Here is a 26,035-nt window from a genome sequence, read left to right as displayed (position 1 = left end):
CTCACTCCCTTACTCACACCCTCCTTATACAGTTTCCAGGGATGACCTCTGGTTCTCCCCTGATCTCCCACTATTCTCTGCAGAACTTCTCCACCATTGATCCTATAACAACCCCTTACCAACTTGTAGGTCTCTATCATATCTCCCCTCTTCCTTCTCTCCACAAGACTCTGCAAATTACATCTTTTCAATCTTTCCTCATACTCAACATTCCAGAGGTCAGAAACTACCTTAGTCATTCGCCTTTGGACCCTTTCCAACATCTCTTCATCCTTCTGAAAACCCGGTGACCAAATCTGGGCACAATAGTCCAAGTGTGGCCTAATCAAAGCCTTATACATTGGAACAAGTATCTCCCTACTTCTACATGTCAGTGTCCTCCGCATGGAGGACATGCGGAGGACATGCGGGCATTTATGTTGTTTGTTGCATTGAAAGAACTGATATCTACAACTGCAGAAAATATTTTAAATATTTTAATGTCCACATTGAATCAATTTGGTGATTATGAATATTTACAAGCAAATTTTTAATAGCTTTTTGTTCTGGTGGTGCCAGTACAATGCTAGGAGGAAGTCTGGAGTGGAGTGGCTACCAAATTAATGGAAAAATTTCCAAAAATAACTGTTTGGCATTGTTTAAATCATAGCTTCAGCTAGCACTTGACGATTCAATTACTGATATAAAACAAACAAATCATTTAAAAATATTTTTAGATAAAATTGATTCAATTTATCACCAATCAAATAAAAATCAAATAGAACTTGCAGCTATAGCAAAAGAACTCGATATAGAGATGATTAAAATTGGGCAAGTTCTCGGGCTGCGATGGGCCGCATGTAGTTTGCGATCTGCTAAAGCAGTATGGTGAGCATATCCTGCTTTGTATCAGCATTTTGCTCAGTCTGCAGCTTATACTGGTATGCCAAAAAGATTAACAAATATAATTTTTTTTTTAATGATCTGGCTCTAATAATAGATATTCTCAAAGAATTTTCTTTACTTTCAATCGGCCTTCAATCTCAAAAAACAAATTTAACCAAAGCTCAAACATTTATAAAGCGTTCAATACGTGCTTTTGAATTTCTTAAAAACAATCACGGTAAGCATGAGCAACAAATTAATGAGTTAATGGAATCTGACAAATATAAACATATTCCATTTTATAACGACACAAAAATAATGTCACTTCCTAAAAAATAATTGCTTGACAAAATTATTTATTTTATGAATTTTTGACCTTTACCCAGTGAAGCTAATAAAGATATCTCAGAATTATTCGATTTACTAGATGAATCCACATGGCCCTATGAAAAATTAACTTCACCTTGGATGGAAGGGGAAAGAAAATTAGATCACTTAATTGAAGTTTTGAAATACCAGATAAATAAAAAATGATTTTCGAGACCTTGTGGACGACAACATAAAGGGAAAAACTGAATCAGTTCCTACAACAATTAAAACAGCTAGAAAAATAATTAACACTATAGCAGTCAGTAGTGTAGAAGCTGAAAGAGGCTTTAGTTTAATGAATGTGATATGTTCAAAACTTAGAAACAGTTTGATGGTCGAACATATTTCTGATTTCATGACAATTAATTTACAGGGCAAAGAATTAAAAGAATGGGATGCTACACCTTTCGTAAATTCCTGGATAAATAAAAATCACAGATACGAGGGTACGACAGAAAAAGGAGAAGAATTTTAGTCAAAATCAAATTTCTGTTTGGAAATTATTATAAAAATTTTGGAAAAATATTTTTCAATAAAAATAAACATTGAGTTATTGTTTAGTTTTGTTATTATCACAATTTGTTTCATGAAAGGATTTGAAAACATTCACTATGTATCCTGCCACAGACCGATGTGATATTCATTAATTAAATACCTTTGAATTTTCATTGTAATTTGCCGTCATAGTGTAATTTCTCGTGAATATTGCCCCGGTCTATAAGAGGCTCACAGATAAGTATGTGAAAAAAACCCTAAAACATGGTGGCAAAATATTCTACGCTGGCTTGTCCCTCTTTTCCCACACTTTTTCCCTGGTCACATCAGCCCCAGTTCTATACTTTGTGGGGTCTTGTGCAAAATAAAATTGCGATGCCCCTCAAAGATAAAAAATAATTAGTTTAGGGCACTTGCTTTGCCAGTGCGGGATCCTCTACCTCCGCACAGTTCGCACCAGCCCTGGGTCACATAAAGCAGCTGATTGTTAAAAATTTACCAAACATCACTGGAAGTAGGATACAGAAATGTGTTGATAATAGCAGTATTCTCTGTGATTATCAGTATGAGTTTGATAAAGAGAGATCATGTTTTTCTGTGTTACTTATGTACTATAACAAGGTGACAAATACTGAAGATACACATACGGTGTACTTAGATTTTGCAAAATCTTTGGATAGACTGCCACACAAGAAGCTGTTAAATAAATTGAAACAGATAGGATTGGATAACAGACTTCTGAGTTGGCTTAGTGACTGACTGTCAGATAGATATCAGAAAGTTGTATATGGGGATCTAGTATCCCAAAAGAGGAATGTCACTAGTGGCATACTGTAGGGGTCAATTTTGGGACCATTGTTGTTCACTTTGTATGTTAATGATATTGAGATGGGTTTAACTAGTGATATGCAGCTCTTTGCAGATGATGCAAAATTGGGTGCAGAGTGAGGAAAATGTTATAGCCTTACAGGAGGACTTGAATAGATTGCATGAATGGGCAGGTTGGTGGAACTGTCAATTCATTGTTTCAAAGTGTAAGGTTTTGAGATTTGGTAAGCAACGATGGGATGCAAAGTATACACTGCTGAAGAAATTTTAAAGGAAGTAGAGGAGATGAGAGATCTAGGAGTAATGGTCAACAAAGACCTGAAATTCAGGGGCCATATTGCACAAGTTGTGAAGACGTCACATCGAATAATGGCAATGATCCAGAGGATCCTGAAATGCAGAAATAGAGAGGATATGATTCCATTCTATAAAGCCTTGATCAGGCCTCATATGGATTATTTTGCACAGATTTGATTGCTGGGTGTTCATGGTGACGAGGATATGTTGGAAAGGATCCAGAGAAGATTCACAAAGGTGATCGGTCAGTGGTCTTTGGAATGTGGAGTACGAGAATAGATTGAGAGAATGTAAGTTGTAAAGCTTCGTGAAGAGGAGGAAGGGGGGGGGGGGGATATGATTGAGACATATAAGCTAGTCAGGGGTTGTTATCAGGTTGATATGGAAGAGATTTTTCATAGAACAAGAGGCCATCGCTGGAAACTGTATATAGAAGGTGTGAGCATTAGTGAAAAGAAGGTTTTTTTCATGTTTAGTGGTGGGTGAGTGGAACGCATTTCCTGAGTGTGTTGTGAATGTTCACACATTGAATCAGTTTAAGGCATGGTTGGATGAGCATTATGTGCAATAGTGTGTACCTCTCATGATGAGTACCTGAATCTTTGGTGGTCAGATGATGATGATAATAATAATAATAATATTTTGAATATCTGAACCAATAACTTGATTCTTCTGATTAATGTGTATTTTAAGTAATAGAGGTATCATTTGAATATTAAAGTACTTAAATACAGAAGTTTACCTGTAGATTATGGCACACGATCAGTTTGTAATGTGGTTCCTACTCATGAAACGTTTTTGTTCACCTGTAGTATATTATGTACTATGCATAGATTAAAGAATTTTTCTGTTTTTATTAATTTTTAATATAGTTAAATTACTATTTATTTTTGATAATATGAGGTCATTGTCTATTGTTGCATGCATGAATTATAAAGATACTTTCAACATCACATGAGAGTTGTGACCGTTTTTCATAATAGATTGCCTAAGAAATAGTGAACAACAGTAGTTAATTTGCTGGTTTATGATCCTTATGTTTGGTATTCATTAGAAACACAGCATCATAATATAATAAATAGTTAGTAAATGCTTGTGATGTCACAAGTTTGTCATAGTCAGCAGTTGCTCTAATAAATCCACTCACTGTCTTTTTGTTGAATTATTGAGCCACCAGTTTAGTCTGGGGTAATTATCTGTTTTTCAAAATTTTGTATATTATAACTCTTTAATATGTTTTTTAAATCTGAGATGGGTATCTATCTATTTAGTTTTAGAATATAATGTTCTAACACTAAATATAAGTGTTATAATAATAATTTTCTGATAAACATTTCCATGTGATATCTTATATTTTTCTCTAGGTTGTTATTTTAGACAGTGGCATCATCCGTAAGCAGGGAACTTTGAATGAAATACAGGAAACACTCCAGGAACTTAGTTCTTCTTGGGTTAAGAACATTGAAAAAGTTGAAAGACAGAAATATCATAATGCAGATGATGGAACACTTAGAGAAAGACACAAATTGATCCGTCTGTTATCCAAACAGACACTATATCGAACAGCATCAACTCAGGTAGGCTTGATTTTTATTATATATACACTCTCTGCCAATAATTGTCCAGCATCCCTGTTACTTGAAGTTGTGGAACATTCCAGGTTTGCTAATAACATAAAAACCAGTGTATACAGATAATAAGAAATATTTCATTGTATTAGGTGGTATGGCAACACGACCTGAACTCAGTGATTTTGAAAGAGGTATCACCATGGACTCACATTGGTGGCATGTCCATACGTGCCATTGTCACTCAACTGGAGCATCCAAAATCATGGTTGGCAATGTGATCAGCAAATTGTGACGTTCTGGCATCACTAGTGTAGGAAAACACCCAGGGCAACTGCCCTAAATGACTGACAGGGACAGGAGGGTGTTAAAACACTGACTTGCAAAAACCAGCTACAATCAGCACAGACCATCTGTGATGAGCTCCAGAGCACCAGTAACACCATGGTGAGCAGTAATACTTATGAAAAGAACTCCATTTACTGGGTTTCCCACGGAAGAGCAGTGGCACCCAAGCCGAACATCACAACGAATAGAGTGGGTCATCTGGCTTGGTGGAAAGAGCATGCGAACTGGACAGTTTGGCCAGTGGAAAACGGTACCCTAGAGTGATGAATCAAGGTTCACAGTCTGATGGCAGGGTGTTAGTGTGGAGGCAGCCTGATGAATGCTTGTTACCACAGTAAAGTGTAATGGTGTGGGATTCATTCAGCTGGTTTGGAGTGGGACCACTGGTCATCGTCCATGGTTTCAAGAAGGCAGCTCAGTATCTTGATATTCTGGATAATCAGGTGCTGCCTACACTGTGAAACTTTTATGGAACGGATCCTTGTTACTATCAAGACAACAATGCCCCCCCCCATGCCACAAAGCTGCAGCTGTTATGGAATAGAATGAAGAAATGGGTGTTAAACGACTGCCCCTGGCTGCTCAGAGTCCTGACCTCAACCCAATTGAATACTTTTTTGACAAATTGGAGTGGCAGTTGAGGTCTAGAGCAGCATGTTTTCGATCTGTTGCTGAACTCAGCACTGCTTTGATGAATGAATGGAGACAAATTCCACCTGATGTCTGCCACACATTAGTAGAAAGTCTTACTCAAAGGATGCAGGAGGTGGTCAGTCAAAGGTGGACATACCTTTGACTGACCTTTAGAAGTTCTGAATGAACTAAACAAAGTAAATTAATTATATCAGTTGCCTGTTCTGCATTTAGGGTTCAAAGTATGAGTAGCCATCCATTCCAACTTCAAGAAGAGAAGAATTTAACTGTAGAAACAAAACAGTCCTACCTTCCTGTAGTTGCAAGAATGTTCAAACAAACACTGCTTTCATTCCAAAATGAAGAATATTGAGAATTATCAAGAGAAATACATTGTGTTTATTTAGTCATAAAAACTGACTAGTTTTGCCACAGATACTTGTGGCTTCTTCTGAGTTGGGATGATCAAAAATACAATAAAAGGCTAAGATGAGCTATAACATTACTAACATAAAGAACATGTATGAACTGTTACAATATAATTTGATGAAACGATACCACATGGAGTGTAGAAGCTGACACAAACTAGCTATTAGAATTTACCATGGTCATTTGTTCAGAAGGCACACTCAGTAGGAATCAAGGATTGATCCTGTGTGATATTTGTAAATCATTTATTGGATCTTTGCACATGTCAGACTTTAACTTTTCAGCCAACTACCTTGCACACATTACTGAACAGTAGCTGAATAATGCCTACTCCCACACTCTATGTAGTTCCATCTGTATCAGTGCATGGTAGCAAATATACATTCAGCCTATTCTAAAAGTTAAAAAAAGATAAAAGATATGATCAAACTACCGATTTATTGCCATCACCTGAATCCTCTCCAGAATAAATGAAAAATTCCTCAACAATCGACTTCACCACCACTCTATGTGGTGGTGAAGTCGATTGTTGAGGAATTTTTCATTTATTAACTGGCAGTTGATTAACTGGCAGAGACCTGCCAGTTAATCACTGACCACCAATATGGATTTTGCCAATCTAGATCCATGACTGGCCTCTTAACCTACTCAACCATCACTAGACATATGCCATGGAAAGATTCAAAGAAATATATGCTATTACTCTAGCATTTCTAGAGTTTTTTTTTTTTTGATCATGGCCTGTTAAGTAAATTGCCTTCATTTTGTCTACCTACCATCTTCTATAATTGGATAGCTTTCTTTCTTGTTTAATGTATGTCATGGTGGATGGCCCCTCTCTTCAAATTCCTGCACTGATGAAGAAGCTTGAAGAGAGTGGGCCATCCACTATGACCCATGTTGATCAACAAGAGAGAGAGAGCTGGCTACCCACCAACAACTTACGTTCAGCAGTTACTAATCCTCTCCACATCTTTGCTGATGATGGTACACTTCATTCTACTCATTGGGGCTTAAGGGTTAAAGCTGTATAACTGAGAGGAGACATCCACATAGCCTTTAAAGGAATGCGGAGAACCGACCAGGGCTTCTGACCTAATGTCCAATCCTCACCTTCTTGTGGTGCACCCTGTTGGGTATCTACCTGGATACTGAACGAACGAGGATGGGCTGGCAATTTGGGATTTAGCCAAACAAATTGCATTCTTATTGGCTTAAACCAATATACAAAATGATGGTACAACATGACAAAATTTCATGCCGGCTGGGGAATCGCCCAGTTAAACAAAGCCCCCGTTGTTTTCTCTAGGGAACCAGGGTGAACAGTGAAAAGTCAGCTACTGGAACAAATCTGAAAGCACACCTCAACTCAACATCACCAGAGTTAAAGATCGGTACTATCAACATAAGAAGCCTGAATGGCAAAGAAATGGAGCTAGCTGAGGAATTAGATAAGTACCAGATCGACATAATAAGGGTGACTGAAACAAAAAAGACAAAAAATGGTGAGATCTTTCTGAGCAATAAATACAAAATGTTATAGTCGGGCAATGACAATCAAGGAAAAGAAAGGGGTAGCCATAGTATTCAACACAAAATACGAGGCTAATCTTCTTGTGTGGCAGGCAGTGTCAAGTAGAGTGATGTGGGCAAATATCAGAATGGGGAACTGGACAATGAGACTTATTTGTGTCTGTCCCACAGAAGACTCTACTAAGGTAGAAGTGGAGGAATTTTTTGAGGCTCTAAAGTATTGCTACTGACACAATGAAAAAGGAAAAGTTGGTCCTTGTTGGGGATCTGAATAGCAGAGTAGGAAGTGATTGTCAGACATACAAAAATGTTTTGGGAAAATTTGAAGAAAAGAGCAAAGCGAATAATAATGGCAAATACCTGTTGGATTTCTGTGCAGGACATGGACTGATTATTACTAACACCATGTTCCAACATAAAAATGTGCAAATTCACATAGAGAGAAGAGGCAAGGAACAAGAAAAGAGTCTCATTGACTATGTTATTGTTGATAGTGATGTTTTCTTCCTGGTGCAGGACACCAGAATGTACAGGGGATTTAAAGTTGGAAGCAATCACTATTTAGTATTGAGCAGGATAAAATTGAATTTCATATTGAAAAGAATGACATGTAAGAAAGTTTTAAAGCAAATAAAAGTTGAGCAGATCTCAGATGTGAACTGTAGACTAAAATAATTAGTTAAAAATAATTAAAAAATAATTAAATAATTTTTAAAATAATTAAAAAATCTTCAAACATTATTGAAGAAAAAATGAAATAGTTTGAGAACAGGAACCAAACTTTAGAGATCCAGTGGCAAGCCTTGAAGAAAACCTTGATTGGTTCAGCCAGAGAGGCATAGTGAGGTTGTCTGCAAGGATAGAAAAATCAGAATTCCATGGTGGACACAGGAAGTTAAAGAGGCAGTGAAGGAAAAGAAGAAAACATATCAAAATTTCCTGGCAAATAAGTCAGCTTGTGCTCTTAGAGAATACAGAGACAAATGTAAGAAAGCTAAACAGTGTGTAAAACTAGCTAAACAAAAATCATGGGGAGACTTTGGCAAGAACATAGAAAATAAATATCAAGAATGTGGTAAGATATTCTGGAGGTTGTTGAGGAAGCTTAGAAATGGAGGAAAGAGTGCTGTAAAAGGAGTTAGAGATGATAAAGTTGACATGGAAACGGGAGAAAAAGATATCCTTCAAGTATGGAGTAATTACTTTGAAAAACTGCTAAATGAAACAAGCAGTAATGACAGCACAGTGATAAAAAAACACTGACCAGGCATGCAGTCAGGAATACATATCCATACTTGAAGTAGAAAAAGCCATCAAAGGCTTGAAATGTGGAAAGGTAGCAGGAGTAGATGATATTCGACCAGAAATGCTGAAGTATGGTGGTATAAAAGTCTTACAGTGGCTGCACTGCATAGTTCAGAAGGCCTGGACAGAGGGACGAATTCCTGATGATTGGAGTAGAACTTTAATAGTACCAATATATAAAAAGGATAATAAAACTAAATGTGAGAATTACAGAGATATTTCCCTACTGAGTGTTCCGGGCAAGATTTATGCCAGTCTACTTGAGAAATGGTTGAGAAGAATTGTGGAAGAAAAGCTTGGTGAAGAACAAGCTGGATTCAGGCCAAATAGAGGCTGTCAGATCAGATCTTCACCTTACGACAAATAGTTGAGAAAGCATGGGAATATAACAAAGATCTGTATTTAAGTTTTGTCAATCTGGAAAAGGCATACGACAAGGTGCCAAGAGAGAAGCTATTCAATACACTACAGTTATATGATGTCAATGGGGCATTATATCAAGCAATAATTTGTCTTTATTCGAGTTGCAAGTCAGCAGTTAGAATTGAAGTAAGTACAGGAAGATGCTTTACTGTTAAATCTGGTGTCAGACATGGATGTACATTATTCTCTCTGTTATTGATTATCTATATGGATCACATTATGAAGGATAGTGGTATTAAACATGATATTGGATATGTATTAAATATGATATTAAACATGATATTGGATATGTTAATGTCAGCTCTTTGCTTTATGCAGGCGATGTTATACTTCTAAATAAATCCACTACAAGTCTGCAAGATTCCCTGACTAAATTGAATAACTGTTGTGATAGATGTGGTATGAAGGTCAGCAATAAAAAGACAAAGACAATGAAAATGGGTTGAATCGTTGAAAATGTCAACTGTGTTTTGAATGGGGAACCTGTGGAAGAAGTAAAACATTTCAGCTACTTAGGCACGCTTTTTAGTGAAGATGGTAAATTAAATATGGAAATAGACAACAGAAGCAACAAAGCTGGTATGGTAGGAAGTCAATTGAATAAATTCATATTGAATAAAAGAGAAATTAGTTGGAACACTAAATTAGCTTTCTTTTTCTATCAACTAAATTAGCTGCATACAAGACGGTGTTCAAACCAGTTTTAACTTATGGATATGAGAGCCCGGTCAGAAGTAAAACTTGTCCAAAGACTAGAGACCGCAGATATGAGAATCCTGAGAAAGATTAGAGGCGTGAACAAATGGCATCAATGGCAATATCATATTAAAAACGAGGATATCAGAAAAGAACTTGACATTGCCAGCATCCAGAAATGCGTTAGCAGAGCTAATCTCAGGTGGTATGGTCACTTGAACAGAATGGGCAAGGAAAGATTAGCAAAACAAGTGTTCTCTGCCAGGTTGGCAGGAAAACGACCCATAGGAAGACCAAGATGTAGGTGGATTGATACGGTACAAAGTGCCTTAGATGATAGAAATATAAGATCTGATAATGATGTTGGAGTCTTCACAAGCAACAGACTGATTTGGAGGAAAATTGTAGATAGGAAGTTAGTAATGATGTAAATTTTTCATGAAGTACTATCATATCCTGTACACCCCTTGAGGGTATATGTCAGGAATTTGATGTTGATGATGATTCTACTCATTCAACAAAGCATCTAGTGCTTAGACATTCCGATCTTCAAGATCATCTGGAACAAAGCATCAAGCATTCATCTTCATACCATCCTTCAGTGTGGGAAGGATAACCTAGTTGCCTTCAGTGTCACCAAAATACAGCCCTGCCTTCAGTTCGAGGAGAGAGAATCAGCTATCTATCCTCGAACTGAATACCTTTGGCATAAATATATCACATCAGTGGCTTTTTCAGCTTCTATAGAAATAGACATGCTTTTCTGCTCAAGATCTTATTTTTCACCCATCCAGCTACTGATCCTGTGTAAATCCCAAATTCTCCTATCCTTGGAATGCTCTTCACATGTTTGGGTTGGTGTACTTAAAACCTACCTAAAAATTCTCATTACTGTCCAGAGGAGAACAGTTTGACTCATTGGTAATCCCTTCCTTATGGATTCACTTCCATGTTTCAAATGCACTGATTCAGCAATCTCTTTTTTGCAAGTATTTTCATAGTCACTACTCTGCTATACTTAAAACCATTATTCTTCCACTTTCTGTTGAACCTATAAAAACAAGAACAGCATCTGCACACAGACACATGCCAAGCCTACTTCTAATTTTATTTCTTCTTCCCCTGTCCACTGAACAGCCTTCCTCTTAAAACATTACAAAACAGCTCTAACCTCTGAAAGTGTCAATAAACTTCTTTTGCAACCCTCACCTTTACCTCACACATGGCACTAATGTCTTATAGGTTCTTCTACCTTTCATATAAGTGAGGGATTTAAAACAATAAAAAAAATTGTTCCACATCCTCTCTGAGGTTTTTATCAACCAAACACATGAGAAGTCTGTGATATGACAGTGCCATATATGGGCAAGTACATAAAATAAGAAACAAATTTTGATGTGTTTCTTGAAGACTGGTAGATTGTATTCATTGGGGAAAACAGTATGGGGAAGATTGTTCCAAAGAGCAGAAGTGGAAAGAATGAAAGAGGAGGATGAGGAAATCATTTGATGAGTTTGGAGGTGAAGTATATATATGGGTGTGAACCAGCAGCTTCTTGTTTATACACGATTAGAAGAAAGTGGAGGAGTTGTAGTGGCTAGTTGGGTGGTGCGGTGTCCATGGAAATACCTATAGAAAAGATATAATTCAACAACACAGCATCTAAACACACCCAGCATTCTACTGAATACAGTAGAGTATTCTGAGGAAGTCCTAGGCACACCACTCCAAATTGTCAGATGTTATTCTGAGGTTGGGTGGCTTTGATCTTTATGAAGTGCCAGGAGTCGAGCAGGAATGAAGTACTGTTTAGAACAAAAAAAAACAATATTTTTGGAGGAAATCCAAACTGAGGGAGGGAGAGAGAGAGTGTTGGAGCATGTCTTTCATCCAGGAAATGAGAATGGTAAGGAGATTGGTGTTTAAGGTGTTGGTTAAAGAAATTCTTAAAGCTTGTATTACCTGAGCACTCCAAGGTTTTGAAAATGAAAAAGAGGAGTAGATAGTACAGTCATCAGCAAACATCAGAGACAGGAGATTATTAATGAATAAGAAGAGTGTAGGTGAGTGCACTGAGACCTGAGGCACATCAGTGTTGATTGAAAAATCTGATGAAAGGAAACCATGACCACAATAAACAACCACTGAGGAAGCTGGCAATCTAGTTGCAAAGAGAAGGAGATAAACCATAGCATGGCTAGCTTGGTAAGTAGGTCACAATGCCAAACTCAAACAAATGCCTTGGGAATAGAGCAACCGCTTGAGTTTTTCCAAACTTTTCAATGGTTTGTATCCAAAGGTGATTGAGGTTGCTAGGAGATCTAATCTTGAATAAGAATGACAGAATCTATACTGGTGAAAACTAAGTAATTGTTGAGTTGCTAAGTAGTGAAGCTGTTGATAACTTTTTCCATCATTTTGAAGTTAGAGCAAGGTTGAGTTATCTCCTTTTTTTTTTTTTTGAACTAGCTTGATAAACGCTTGCTTTGAAGATATAAGATATATGGGAGATGAGTACAGCTTGAAATAATGATGCAGGATAGGTATGAGTTCTGGAGCAGAAGCATTTAATTCACTTAAAGGGATGAAATCATGGCCAGGAACCTTATGATTATCAAGGTAACCGAGTATTTTTCTGATGTCCTTCTGACAAAATTTCAGAGTAGGCATACTGTGGCTAGCTTGTGGAATAGTGGGAGATCTACCTGCATCCTCTATGGCAGAGTTGTAAGGAAAAACCGCAAGGTCTAGAGGTCTACCTTATCCTTAGGAGATGTTACTATTATATCATCAGGTGGAAATGTGGAAGGACAGAAGTTGTCCCACAGCTTTTAGGCATGTATGGAATTTTTGTCTTGGACTCCTTTGATACATTGATAGAGAACTCAGGTTTGGACAGTTTTGTCCAAAGGGTCATGAACAATTTTATGATCATACTTGCCCAAGGAGAGGCTAACATTAGTAGGGTATTTTGAGGGAGAGCCAGTTAAGAAAAGGTCCAAGATGTTGGGAGAAGGAAGAGAATTGTGTAGAATTCTGGTTGTTAAATCATTACTGACAGCAAACAGTTCTTCTTTGCCATCTTGGTCTGTAAAGCTAGAAAAGGAATTACATTCTGAAATCAACAAGAGAGATTATCTCACTGTTAGGATAATTAGACTGGTTGTGTATGTGTGATCAACTTTTAGTGATAGGTAATCAAAAAGGTCGGTGAAGTCATCGAAGTTTGTAGAATAGTAGAGGCATCAAATGAAGGCAGTAAAGTGAAGTAATGAAATCTTGAGCCAAAGCAGATCATAGGAAGGGAATTCCAGGTCTGTTAACCTTTGTCATGGGATATTTAATCTGACACACACATCTGATTTTTATTAAAAACAGCATCATGAAAGATGTAATGAGGAAAGATGAGATATTGATGCAGGGGATGCCAATTGTGGTTCAGTAATGAATAACATCAGGTTGTGCACATCATTGATATTATTGTTTAGTCCTTGGATGTCAGGGAAGTTAATGTAGAAGTTTTTTTTTTTTTTTTTGTATTACATGGAATTGTGATTTCAATGGAAATTTTTGGTATATTTTTGAGATTTTTTGGGTGTTTTTTGAGAGCAATGGTTCTAGGCATTTTTATGCTGTTTGTTGTGGTAGTAGGTAATGTAATAGGAAAATTTATAGAGCAAGACATGCAGCAGCAGCGATGAAGGACTTGAGGTCACTACTTCCACACAGGGGTGGGTAGGTGTTTAGACACCAAACCAAGTGTGTCGTTTCTTCTACAACCTCCTCTACTTAGACCTTCTCTTAGCACAACCTGACAAAGTTAGCAGCAGCAGGATTATTCACCAGTTGTCAGGAAGCTTCCCAAAAAGTTACAAACAGGTTTGGTCCTGTATACCAAACCTGTTTGTAACTTTTGTACATGTAACTGTGTACCAAACCTGTTGTTGCACAGTACCAGCAGGTACTGTGCACTAACAGGTTTTGGCATGGCACATTGTTCAGCCTGTAGAAACAACCACACTTTCACATGGAGGAAGTAATGGCTCCTTAATTAAATATTTACAGTGTGGATAACATGTGCCAGGAGGCTTTCACCTGCTCTACATATAGGAAGAAAGGGGGGGGGGGGGAGATGAAACTGGACTACTCTAGAGACAAAACATGGCTGTGCCACTTCATGCCTCCATTTACCAAGGGCAATGGTGTTTTCCTGGAAAATGTAAAATATCTGACACCTAGAGGTTTGGTTAGCATTTCCACCAACTGGAAACATATGTATCTATAGCAATACTCAGGTTATTAGAGCTCCTTTTGTAGAAATGAACCATACCATGGGAAGGAGTAGGTGCCTTGGCCAGAATATTACGTGATCACCACCATATAATATCCAAAGGTGGTATTAATAAAATTTATTTCTTGTGTCGGCAGTGTTTCAACAGAAATGGATGACAGTCTTAATCATGTCAGATTTTTAACAAGGATAGTGATGTGTTTAAAGGTTTATAAACTATATAAAGTCCCTTCTGAGTTTTCTTTCAAAAGACAGAAGACTGCCATCTTCAGTTTGTCTGGCAAAGAATAAATGATCTCAGAAAAAGAAATATAATGGTCCTTTTCCACTTGAAGAGCAAATTGTATTTGAGAATGTGAACAGTATTAATTTTTTTTTTTTTTTTGAAATAGTCTAGAAGATCAGAAGTGGAAACCTGCTATATAGCACAAAAACATCCATGTATCTGTTCGATAAGGAAGGCCATGGATGGATTATTGAGCAGTTGCTTTTCAAATGATTCTGTAAAATAGTTTGTGATGACAGGAGAAAGAGTGCAGCTCATGGTGGTTTCCTCAGTTTACTGGTTTTATGGCAAGTGAAGCAGACTGAATGTATGACAGAATCGAAGAGATGAACAATATAATGGGAAACTCTTGCCAGAACAATTCCAGTGTTCATCTGAACAAATATATGTGAAGGGAGACAGCATTCTGGCTGATTGAGATGAGGCCAAAGATGCAACTCCAAGATTTTTTCTCCGAAGTTTAAACTGTTCTTAATGATTTTACTTTTGAAGGAAGAGAGTAGATTAAAATGGTGTTTTGCACTTTTATAGCATGCTGAACTAATGCAGCTGATGAGTGGTCATAATGGAAGATTGTTTTGTAGATTTCAGGGAGTCTGTGCAATTTGGGGTGGCATGATATCTTTTAAGCATCTTTTTGGTTTCATTATTCCAACAGGAGATGCTATCGTTGAGTTTGACTTATTTGACTAGAAGTCAAATCATCTGAAAAGGGATGATATGTAGTTTAATCACTTAACAGTAAAGAAAGTTTCCTGTAGTATTCTTTCCTATCTTGAATTTGTAAATAAAGTTTGTATATTCTCCAAGGAGAGTAATGATTTGAGTTATGGATAAAACAAATTTGAAGATGGAGGCTTAGACTGGAAACGAATTTCTGCTACTTCAAAATGAAAACAGTTAATCATGCTTGAAAGAATATTATGTAGATCTCTATCTGTTTGAAGGGAGAGGAAAAATTACTTGTGATGTGGGAGATCACCCTGAAATATTAATTATGGTTTTACTCTCATGTTGATGTTTAAGAGAGAAAACACACATCTAAGGTAATAATTACTAACTAAATTTAGTTAGTATTTATTATCTTTAGAAGTGTGTTTTCTTTACTAAACATCAGCATTATTGATAATCAACATCAAAACATTCATACCAGATTATCAGCATTTTCTGTTTCTAACAGTAGAAAATTATGACAAGCAATTGCTATTGAATATTAAATTTCCATATAAATTTGTCATGTAGCAGCAAACAACTTTCCAGACAAATCATTAAAGTGTGTTCTGTAATATTATTAAAAGGTCATTAATGGTTATGAAGTCTCTCAGTTTCTCCCAGGAAGTTATCAACAATGTATTCATCCTTTATTCAGTGGTATTTCTGTAAAGATCAATATTTCACTTAGATCTGTTCGATTCAGTATTACTTTTCATCCAATTAATAATAACCCTTCTTCCTTCCTTTCTTTGCTATGCAAAAGATAAGCCTTTAGCTTACTATGGTGTTTATCAAATACCCTGCACTTGTGGGTTATTGCAACTGTTTTTTGACTGCATTGTGTGTGTGTGTGTGTGTGTGCGTGCGCGTGCGCGCGTGCAAAATCCAACCTAATATTAGAATTGTCGTTGTTCACCTCAGCTCTTTATGCTATGCAGATAATTATGTATTCTTAAATAAATCCACTACAAGTCTGCAGGATTCCTTAACTTAACTGAATAACTGCTATAATAAATTTGGTATGAAAATCAGCAGTAAAGACTAGGAAAATAGGCAGGTACATTTAAAACATCAAACTGCTTCTTGAATGGAAAACCTATAGAGCTAGTAAAATATTTCAACTTTTTTTTGCAGTTTTTAGTGAGGATGGCAAATAGACAACATATGGAAATAGACAACAGAATTAGGAAGGTAACTAAGTAAATTTTTATGGAATAAGAAAGAATTTATTAAATCCCAAAATTGGCTGTATACAAGAATGGTGTTCAAACTAGTTTTAACTTATGGATTTGAGAAGTAGATTAGAAATAAAACACATAGTCAAAGACTGGAGCCACAGATATGAGAGTTCTGAGATAGATTAGGAGAGTGAACAGATGGCATCAATGGCAGAATCGTATTAAACATGAGGATATTAAGAAGGAACATGACATTATTAGCATTCAGGAGTGTGTGAGTAGAGCTAATGTAAAGTGGTATGGTTACTTAAATGAGAGAAGGAAAAATCCAAAACAAGTGCGTTTTGCTAGGATAGGCAGGTAAAAAAATTGAAATGTAGTGTGTGCGCTAGTGTCGCTAGAGAACATAGCAGTCTTGTTGAGTTATGTAGAAAACGTGCTTTTAAATTAAAGTATAGTGTAGCTTTTTGTCTCAAATTGTGCTGCAGTTGTGCTTTGGTTGGATACAAGTGTCCTTCAGTGGTGTTATTGTTTGAAACTCTGTTGTATATATTGTGTTTTCGCTGCTGTGTGTTTCGCTACTTCAGCGTCTAAAGATGGTATGTCTCCTGTCCAACAAGAGACGTACGTCAGCGGCTCAGAGGACTTCTATACAAAAGTCTACCTCTACGTTGGATTTTTCGCAATAGATGCAGTGCAGAAACTGTTATACGTATGCACCGAAGAATGTGAAAGATCTGTGGACCGTTTGGAAAAATGAGAAGAATGAAAACATTGACGTATGTGAGAAGTGTCGGGATAGGCTGGAGCGGTTAGAAATGAAATCAGACGTCGGGACCGTAGTGGAAGAACTTTGGTAGGAGTTCATGAAAATAAAAAGTGACCTTCATCTTCTGCAAGAGGAATTGGAAGTGCTCAGTAAGGAGGTTCTGGAAATTAAAACTGAGTTAAATGTGTTGAATAGAGAAATTAGGACTATGGAGATTACTTTAGCTGAAGTAACTAGAACAGGATTAAGAATGGGAGAGTCTTTGGTGATTGATGAAGTAATAAATAGTATGGGAGTGATTGGGAGTCAACAGAATGAAAGCACAACAAGATGTCATGAGCTTGAGGGAGTAAGTAAAAGAGCTTTGAGTAATGAAACTCGGAGCGTCGTGCTGAATAGCGTAGAAAATGAGGCCGTGAATGGCACTTGTTTGGACTTTAATGAAGTTATGAGTGGTAAAATATATGGTGATTCTATGATTAAGGGTATGGAGAATGGTATGTCTGAGGAGTGCTTGGCTGGTGGAGCAATAGAGAGAGAGAGAGAGAGAGAGAGAGAGAGTAGCTTTAGCAATAAAGAGAGGGCATGATGCAGAAAATATGATAGTTATGGTGGGTACAAATGACCTGAGTGGTAGTATAAATCGCGTAGCAAAAGATTTAAGAACATTGTTAGATATCGTGAAGAAGAAGAAAAGTGTCAGTAGTAGGATAGTGCATGTGTGCTGCCTCGTTTTGACAATTATGAGTTAAGTAGACAAGTGATGATAATGAATGTGCAATAAAAGAGGTCTGGAATCTGTTTGAAGGCAAAAGACAGCTGTATGCAAGAGATGGGTTGCATCTGAACGTGGAAGGTCATAGCGATTGAAGAAGTTACTGTTTTCTGAACAAGTTGAAGTAATTGGGCAGCGAAATTAAAATTGAAAAGAGGGAGAAACTTAAGCAGCGATTGTATATTTGTTGATCCTTATTCGCAGAATAAATTGCAGAATAGAGTGGATAAAAATCGTCATGGGACAACTGAAATTAGTGACATGTATATCAATTCTAAAGCTGGTACAAGAACTAAAGGGAATCTGCAATTTTTGTATACTAATGCAAGAAGCATTCGAAATAAGAGGGAAGAATTTTTGGCATTAGTCAGTGCAATCTCACCAAAAGTTGTAGGCATTAGTGAAACTTGTCTGTCAGCAGAAGATGTGGTCACTGGAATCGAATGTGATGGGTACGGTATTTTCACGGAGAATAGAGAAGATAGAATGGGAGGAGGGGTACTGTTGATGATAGCTGATGAGTTGCAGCCAAAGAAAGTAGTATATCAAGATGATAGACATGTGAATGATAGTTCATTTGAGGCGGTCTGGTGTTAAATAGTGACTAACGCAACCAAATATACAGTTGGTTGCTGCTATAGCCAGGGGATACGGGGGGGGGATATTGAATTCCTGCATCAGCAAATTAGTGCAATGAGTGCAGGTTTAGTGATAATTATGGTGATATCAATTGGAAGGGAGAAAAATATCACGTGGCAAAAAGGAAATGGAATTCATACATCTTCTACGAGATAATTACTTGAAACAGCACATAACTGAAGGGACATGTGGTGTGAGAGTGTTGGACCTGGTCATTGATTCAGAGGATATATGCATAAGTAAGGTGTTCTCGTTGCCTCCAATTGGTGAGAGCGATCATGTGGTATTGACTTGGGAGGTTGCAAAATTTGTGGATTTCTCTCTTAAGAAGGGATATATATATATATATATATGGAACTACAGGTTAGGCAATTATAACAAGCTTTGGAGTGAGGTTGCAGCCGTCCCATGGCTGAACATATTGCAGGGAAAGATGTTAGCAGTGCATGGGATAAAATCAGCAGGTATCTGAGGAAGGCAATATCAGATTGTGTTCCCATGGTCAGGAAGACAAACACGGTAGGCGTTAGATGGATGAGTAGTAGCATCAAGCTTGATCTGCAAAAAAAGAAAATGTTATGGAGAATTTACAAGGAGAAAGGCGATCAGTACACCATGAGCAGTACAAGGCTCAAGCTAGGAAGGTTACTAGCATAGTAAGAAAAGCTAAATCAGATTATGAGAAGACCCTAGCCAAGGAGATCAAGCGTAATCCCGAAGAGTTCTTCTGCTATGTGGCTATGTAGAAAAAATTCAAGAATGGGTGGACCAGGATATGATACTCTGTATGGGCCAGCATGGTTTTGTTAAAGTTCGATCCTGCCTTAGCAATTTATTAACTTTTTATAATAGAATGACATCTGAGTTGGACAAAGGAAATGGCTACACTGTGGTACTTCTGGATTTTGCTAAGGCTTTTGACAGGATACCCCATGGAATACTGTTGCACAAATTGGAGCAGATGGGGATGGATACTATATTCGTGATATGGATAGGAGAATGGCTCAGGGAGAGATACCAGAAGCTGGTGTATGGAAGAGCAGAGTCCAGGATGAGGCAGGTGACGAGTGGTGTACCTAGGCCATGTGCTTGCCCACTATTTGTACGTAAATGATATAGGAAATGGCTTAAAGGGAGATATTCAGTTGTTTGCTGATGATGCAAAGTTGGGTAGTGCAATAAAAATTCAAGCTGATGTTGATAGTTTGCAGGATGATTTAAATAAGCTGACAAAATGGGCAAAAGGTAATGGATGTCAGTTCAATGGTAAAGTGTAAAGTCATGCATTTTGGGATTAAAAGATTATCAGCTGTGTACTATATTGATGGAATAGTACTCCAAGTGATTGATGAAGCTAGGGACTTAGGGGTGTTGGTGAATAGGGAGATGAAGTTCAGGAGACACATTGCTAAGGTCCAAGATTGCACATATGATTACTTGGTTATTGAGGAACACACTAGCATCCAGAGATAAAGAGGTTATTATTCCCCCTTTATAAAGCGTTGATACTTCCACATTTGGATTACTGTGCTCTGGTCTGGTCACCTGGATTCCTTCAAGATGAGAAGGTTGTGGAGAGGGTTCAGAGGAGAGTGACTAAGTTGGTGAGTGATGTAAAAAATGCTTCCTACATTTGATAGATTGAGAACTTGTGGATTGCAAAGGTTGGTTGATAGGTGGAAAAGAAGGGATGATAGAAGCATTTAAATTACTAAAAGGTTTTTATAAGATTGATGCAGGGGAAATGTTTCAGCTGTGTGATAGTGATGGAAGAACAAGAGGTCATCCCTGGAAATTAAGTAAAGTGTGGGTAACAAGGGTGTGAGAACAAGGTTTTTCACCTGGAGGGTGGTGAATGAGTGGAATGCATTGCCTGACTCAGTTGTGAGTTCTTCGTCTGTAAATGAATTCAAGAAGAGATATGACAGATATTGTTTTGATAGTTTGGGTCTCCCACAATGAGTCTACTGACTTCATGGAAATACCCGTAATAATAATAATCTAACAATATTGAGTTCCTGACAGCTAACAGATCCAATATGAGTCTACAGGATTTCCTAACTTAATTGAATAACTGCTGTAATAAATTTGGTGTGAAAATCATCAATAAAGACTATAAAAATGGACAAATACATTGAAAACATCAACTGCATCTTTAATTAAAGTCCTGTAGAACAAATAAAACATTTCAGCTCTTTGTGAACAATTTGGCAAACCAAATATGGAAAGACAATAGAATTAGTTGGAGCAAAATTGATGTTAGTAACGATGAATGAAATTTTCATTTTCATGTAGTTCACACATTCTCATTATTGAATCTTAGTTTTGTTACTTATTCTTGTTTAATTTGAATTTTATGTTCATGATGCCCTTGATCCTTTGGTGAAAATTTTATGAAATAAAAAATCTCATGCAATTCTTCCATTGTTACTATTGTGTTAATTGTGTTAGGCTCCTGAAACATATTGTAAACATATTTGATTGCTCTGCTGCCATCATTTTGGGTTACTTGATTAAAGAAAAAGGAAATCTGATTCTGTTGCATATTGTATTTGCAAGTTTTACCTGTTCTGATTGTCAGTTTGTTGGGTGATTTTATAAGACAATATAAAAAAAATCCCTTTTTTAAATCCTGTGTAATTAGACTTTATTATGTTTTAATATATAAATAATAAGATAATAACAAAAGGTATAGAAACAGAAAGTATCAGCTCTCAAGGTATGTATTATATTTAGCATTGTACTTGTTTGTCGAAAAGCATAAACCATTACATCTGTTTTAACACATTCCAGTTATTTTATTTATTATTAATTAATTTTTTATGTGACTCTCATCCACAATAGGGTTTTTTTTTTTTTTTTTCTGTAAACCTACAGTACATTTGTACCATGGATGGGTTCAGGATTTTTTGTATTTCCATTTATTTTTTTACATAATCCAGAAATGTTATAATATGTTTCATAAGAGATGAAACATATTATTCAAGTCAATTCAGGCTTCAGTGGAATGGTGGTTTTACACCAGGCAACTGATCTCATTGAAAATCCTGATGATAAACTAGTAGCTGCTATCTCATCATTAGTGTAACCATTTCAGAGATACTTTGCTTGTATTACAAGCAAATTGAATGTTGAGCACCAGTATCGCATATCTTTGATATAATATATTCTGCTGTCTGAACCTCAACTAATCATATCTTGTGTATTTGTTCAGCTAATTGAGATACATTCTGAAAAATATTTTGTTGGGGATGTTCGAAAAAGTAGTCAGATAGTTTACTTAATTTAGCATCTCAGATATTAGAATAGGTTCCTTTTCAAAGTAACAAATTTTTTTCCAATTGATCCAGTAAGTTTTTTTTTTTTTCTGTAGGGTCATAGTGGTAATTTGTCAGAGTCAAATATGTGTTCTTGTAGCTTATTATTATTATTACGTGACCCCTCCAGGGAGTCCAAAGACTCATCGAGGGAGGGCACCTACTCTACAACTTGCTACTTTCCACCAACTACAACGAACTGCAACTACCAACGCCATCATCATCTACACCGATGCCATCTATCGCCCACTACCACTAGTATTTTCACAGATTATCACAAGCATCCATGCCCATGGCGGGATTTGAACCCGCAACCTCTTGGCTGGAGAGAGGGTACACTAACCACTCGGCCAACCAGGCCGGCAATATTTATATTTTAGAATTAAATCCTGAGCAAGATCAGAACTAGGGGCAAGTGTGTCATCAGTGACTGCCAGTGCTACATTGCCATGTGCACTATTATAAGTCTTTAAATGAAAACCAGCTGTTTTGTTAAGAGTGCTTTTTCTTGGATAGCATATGGTGAAGGAGTCATATGTGTCTTTGCTTAAATATCCACTAGTCAGTTTTCTTTTTGAGATAGGAGCCCAATGATGAGAAGCTTGCCTATGGAGTCAAGAAAAAAATGTCAGCATCAGTTTTCCAGATGAAGATGCTGTGAAAAATTTCTTAACATGGAGTATTTGTACTTATGAGCACAAAATGATGTTTTAGTTCTCTAATGCAAGGCTCATCATAGATGATTATATCTACTAAAAAAATCATTTATTCAAAAAGAGCCAAATTTTTCTGGTAGACCTCATCACCAATATTGTGAGGAATCCTCTTGCACTTAGCTCATGTTTAATCTAACTACAAGAATGGTGAACTCTTTCAGTGGCACATTTAAACTTTCTGACATAATATTTTGCTATCCTCCTTCACTTGTTGATCAGTTTTCTCTTATATCTGTAATGCACTGTTTATTCCCCCCCATCATATTTTTCCTCTTCCAGCACCAAGTACTGCTTCCCAGCACGTTCTTTCTAGACCATTGGCATTCTGTAATATCTCACATCTGTTGCGTTATTTTCCAAGTTTCATTCAGAGTTATCAATCATATTTTGGTCTTAAAACATGAAATATTACTCTGCAACGATAGCTACCCTATTGTCTTGTGTCAGATGTTGATCAGATATGAGTTGAAACATGCTTTTTATCAATTGAGAATTATGGATTTTCATAATTTTTTCTTATTTTCAAGAAATCCAAATCAAAATATGAAACTGAAATATTAATAACATCCCCCCCCCAATGCACCTCCCCAAATATTTCAGGATATTCCACCAAGAGCAAGATTGGTGTCACTTACACGTCAGATGTCTCATGATCCATCTAGCCCTCTTCCATGCCATGATTGGGGTGATCATGATGATTCTCTTCCTCCATCTTCTGATCCTGAAGGACACACAGCAATGACTGGACATACTTTTTTGAAAAGTATGAAATCTGTAGATAGTTTGAAATCAAAATCTAGTGCAAGTTCTGCAAGTGTTTTGAGGCGTTCCTGGCGTTGCCCACCATCACGACTTAATTCACGAATTTCAGCTCGCACTGAGGATTTGATTGAGGAAGAGGAGGAGGAAGAAGAAGATGAATTAAGAGAAGGTTAGTTTGCAAACTCATAATGACATTATAAATTCTGATACCTTAGAATAAATATATTTTAGTTTTGGAAATAGCCAGAGATGATTGAAATTCTTAACTTATGTATAATAATTATCTTGATATAATGAATTGGTCTTAATCATTGATTTATGACTACTCTTCTCCTTTATTCTCTTATTATGAAATTTGCTGTTCTGTGTTATCTTGCAAACTTAAAGGACCAGCTGGAATTAACTGTAGCCACAATATTTAACATTTTTTAAAAATAAAGTATTAGCATTAGCACAAGTTATTGAAGCATATGAATCATAGTAACCAATGGAAGTGTAAAAGGTATTATGTTTACAAAAAAACAAGTAAAGAAGTGATTAGAGACACTCATACACGACTGCATTTGATAATGGCATTCTTGTATAGTGATAACATTCATTTCCATAACAGTTAAACCTACAGCTATTTTTGGTCTTATGTACTATAGACATAATTTTTTCTAATTTTGCAATTAAAATGGTCCAATTAAAAACACAATTCTGATGATTAGACAAATTTCAGTAGATAATATTTTAAATACCAAATTTCCTTACATTCCATGTAGCTTCAGTGGAATTATTAATGTCATTTTGACTATTTTGGCCACTATATTTTTTAATATGTGAATTTCATTCTCTCTCTCTCTCTCTCTCTCTCTCTGTACATACATTTTCCAGCTGTTTGAAATCTTCAATAAACAAGGTTATGCTAATAGTGGTGGTGGTTGTCTCACATCAGGTGGCAAAAATCATGTACTATTTAAAGACTTGAACAAATATCCATGATTCAGTGCGATTCAATCCTACAACCTGATGGCCAGAATGTACATTTCTATTTACATTCCCTATGCCTAATTTTGATTAATTCTATCTAGCCTAAATGGAATTATTACTACCATTTCAAAATGTTGTATAATTCAAAAGGCCAAATTGAAATGAAACTTGAAAAAGCTCAACAATTTTTGTAAAAAAAAATAAATACCAAATTTCATTAATTAGAGTGAGGCATTATTTTACAGTGAAGTAAAGATAGTTGTGACGATTTTATTTTCATTTCATTTCATTGGGAAGTTGATGACATTTGCTTACTATGAATATCCTACATCCTTGCCTGGACATAACTTAATGATTGAAAATGCTGAAAAAAAAACAAGCATAGTAAAGTGGATGACAAACAATATTAAACAGGAATTGCATGCGAAAAAGAGGCTATGGAAGAGATATAAGGAGACAGGTGAAGAGAAGATGCATGAAGAATATAAGACACAGGCCAGAAGAGTGACTAGTGTGGTAAGGAAGGCGAAACTGGAATATGAGAGGAGATTGGCCCTAAGATCCAAAGAAAATCCTAGGGATTTTTTAGATATGTGGCCAGTAGGAGGAGAAATGACTGTGGAAGAATGATATTATAGGATAAAAATGGGAATAGAGTGACTGATGCAGACGACATAGTGGAATTGTTCAATGAACACTTTAAGTATTTAGAGTATTTCATCCTGGAGGAGTCAGTTTTAATGCTAGAGGGATAGGGCAGGTTCGAGGTTTAGAGGTACAGGAGGAGGGTGTGTTTCAGATACTGAGTACTCTGGATGTCAGTAAAGCTTTGGGACTGGATGGTATTTCACCACGAGTTTTGAGAGAATGTGCTATGGAACTGACAGTGCCTTTAACCTGGCTTTTCAATGAAATTCTGGCTATGGGAAAGGTGCCCAGGGAATGGAAGGAAGGTAAGATAGTGCCATTGCATAAAGGTGGTAACAGACTGGAAGTGTCTAATTATAGGCCAGTTTGTGTGTCATCGGTTGTTGTTAAGATCTTAGAGAAAGTAGTGAGGGACCGTATACAGCATTGGGCAGATGAGGGTAATGTTATCTGTGAGAGTCAACATGGATTTGTGAAAGGGACTTTGTTTTAGCAATATGCTAGCTTTTTTTAATAAAGTTACAAGAACATTAGATGAGGGAAAGGCATATACTTCAATTTTCTTTGATTTGGCAAAGGCATTTGACAGGGTGCCACATGATAAACTGATATTTAAGTTGCAGCACATGGGTTTGGATGTCAGGTTGGCCAACTGGATCAGGATTGTCTGTCCGATGGGTATCAAAGAATTGTGTATGGTGGGGCAATATCATGGAGGCAGAAGGTTACAAGCGGGGGTCCCACAGGGCTCAGAACTGGGACCTATATTGTTTAACCTTTATATCAATGACATTGCCAGTGGATTGCAAGAGGATATTCAGTTGTTTGCGGATGATGCGAAGCTGGGAAGGATTATTAGTAATAGTGCAGATGTGGTAACCCTGCAAGAGGATTTGAATAAGCTAGATACAAAGTCAAAACAAACTATGTATTTTCCACCCATAACAAAACAGGAACTGAAAGAAGCACTCTTACAACTAAAACCAAAGACCACTCCAGGAATAGACAAAATAAGACTCACAGACCTTATAACACACTTTGAACAAATAAATCCAATACTTTTGAGACTCGTGAACATAATATTCGACACTGGCATTAATCCACAACTAAAAACTGCAATAATTATGCCAATTTTCAAGCATGGTAAAAGAAACGACACTCAGAACTACAGACCAATAAC

General features: G+C 36.7%; 1 protein-coding gene across 3 annotated transcripts in view; it reads left to right on the top strand.

Moving 5' to 3' along the window:
• LOC150104479 (ATP-binding cassette sub-family C member 8-like) overlaps positions 1-26,035 on the top strand; it is an 822,612-nt gene that overhangs the window by 450,926 nt on the left and 345,651 nt on the right. For all 3 annotated transcript variants that reach the window (XM_090395659.1, XM_090395657.1, XM_090395658.1), the window contains exons 18-19: positions 4,218-4,430; positions 23,074-23,404. In XM_090395659.1, coding sequence (XP_090251785.1) covers positions 4,218-4,430; positions 23,074-23,404 — 544 coding nt within the window. The remainder of the gene's footprint in view (positions 1-4,217; positions 4,431-23,073; positions 23,405-26,035) is intronic.

The sequence above is a fragment of the Typopeltis vanoorti genome, chromosome 7, assembly GCF_054136105.1.
Source record: "Typopeltis vanoorti isolate ZY-2024b chromosome 7, IOZ_Tvanoo_1.0, whole genome shotgun sequence".
Taxonomy (NCBI): Eukaryota; Metazoa; Arthropoda; class Arachnida; order Uropygi; family Thelyphonidae; genus Typopeltis; species Typopeltis vanoorti.
Note: the sequence above shows the minus strand (reverse complement) of the source record. Positions and strands in the feature narration are given on the sequence as shown.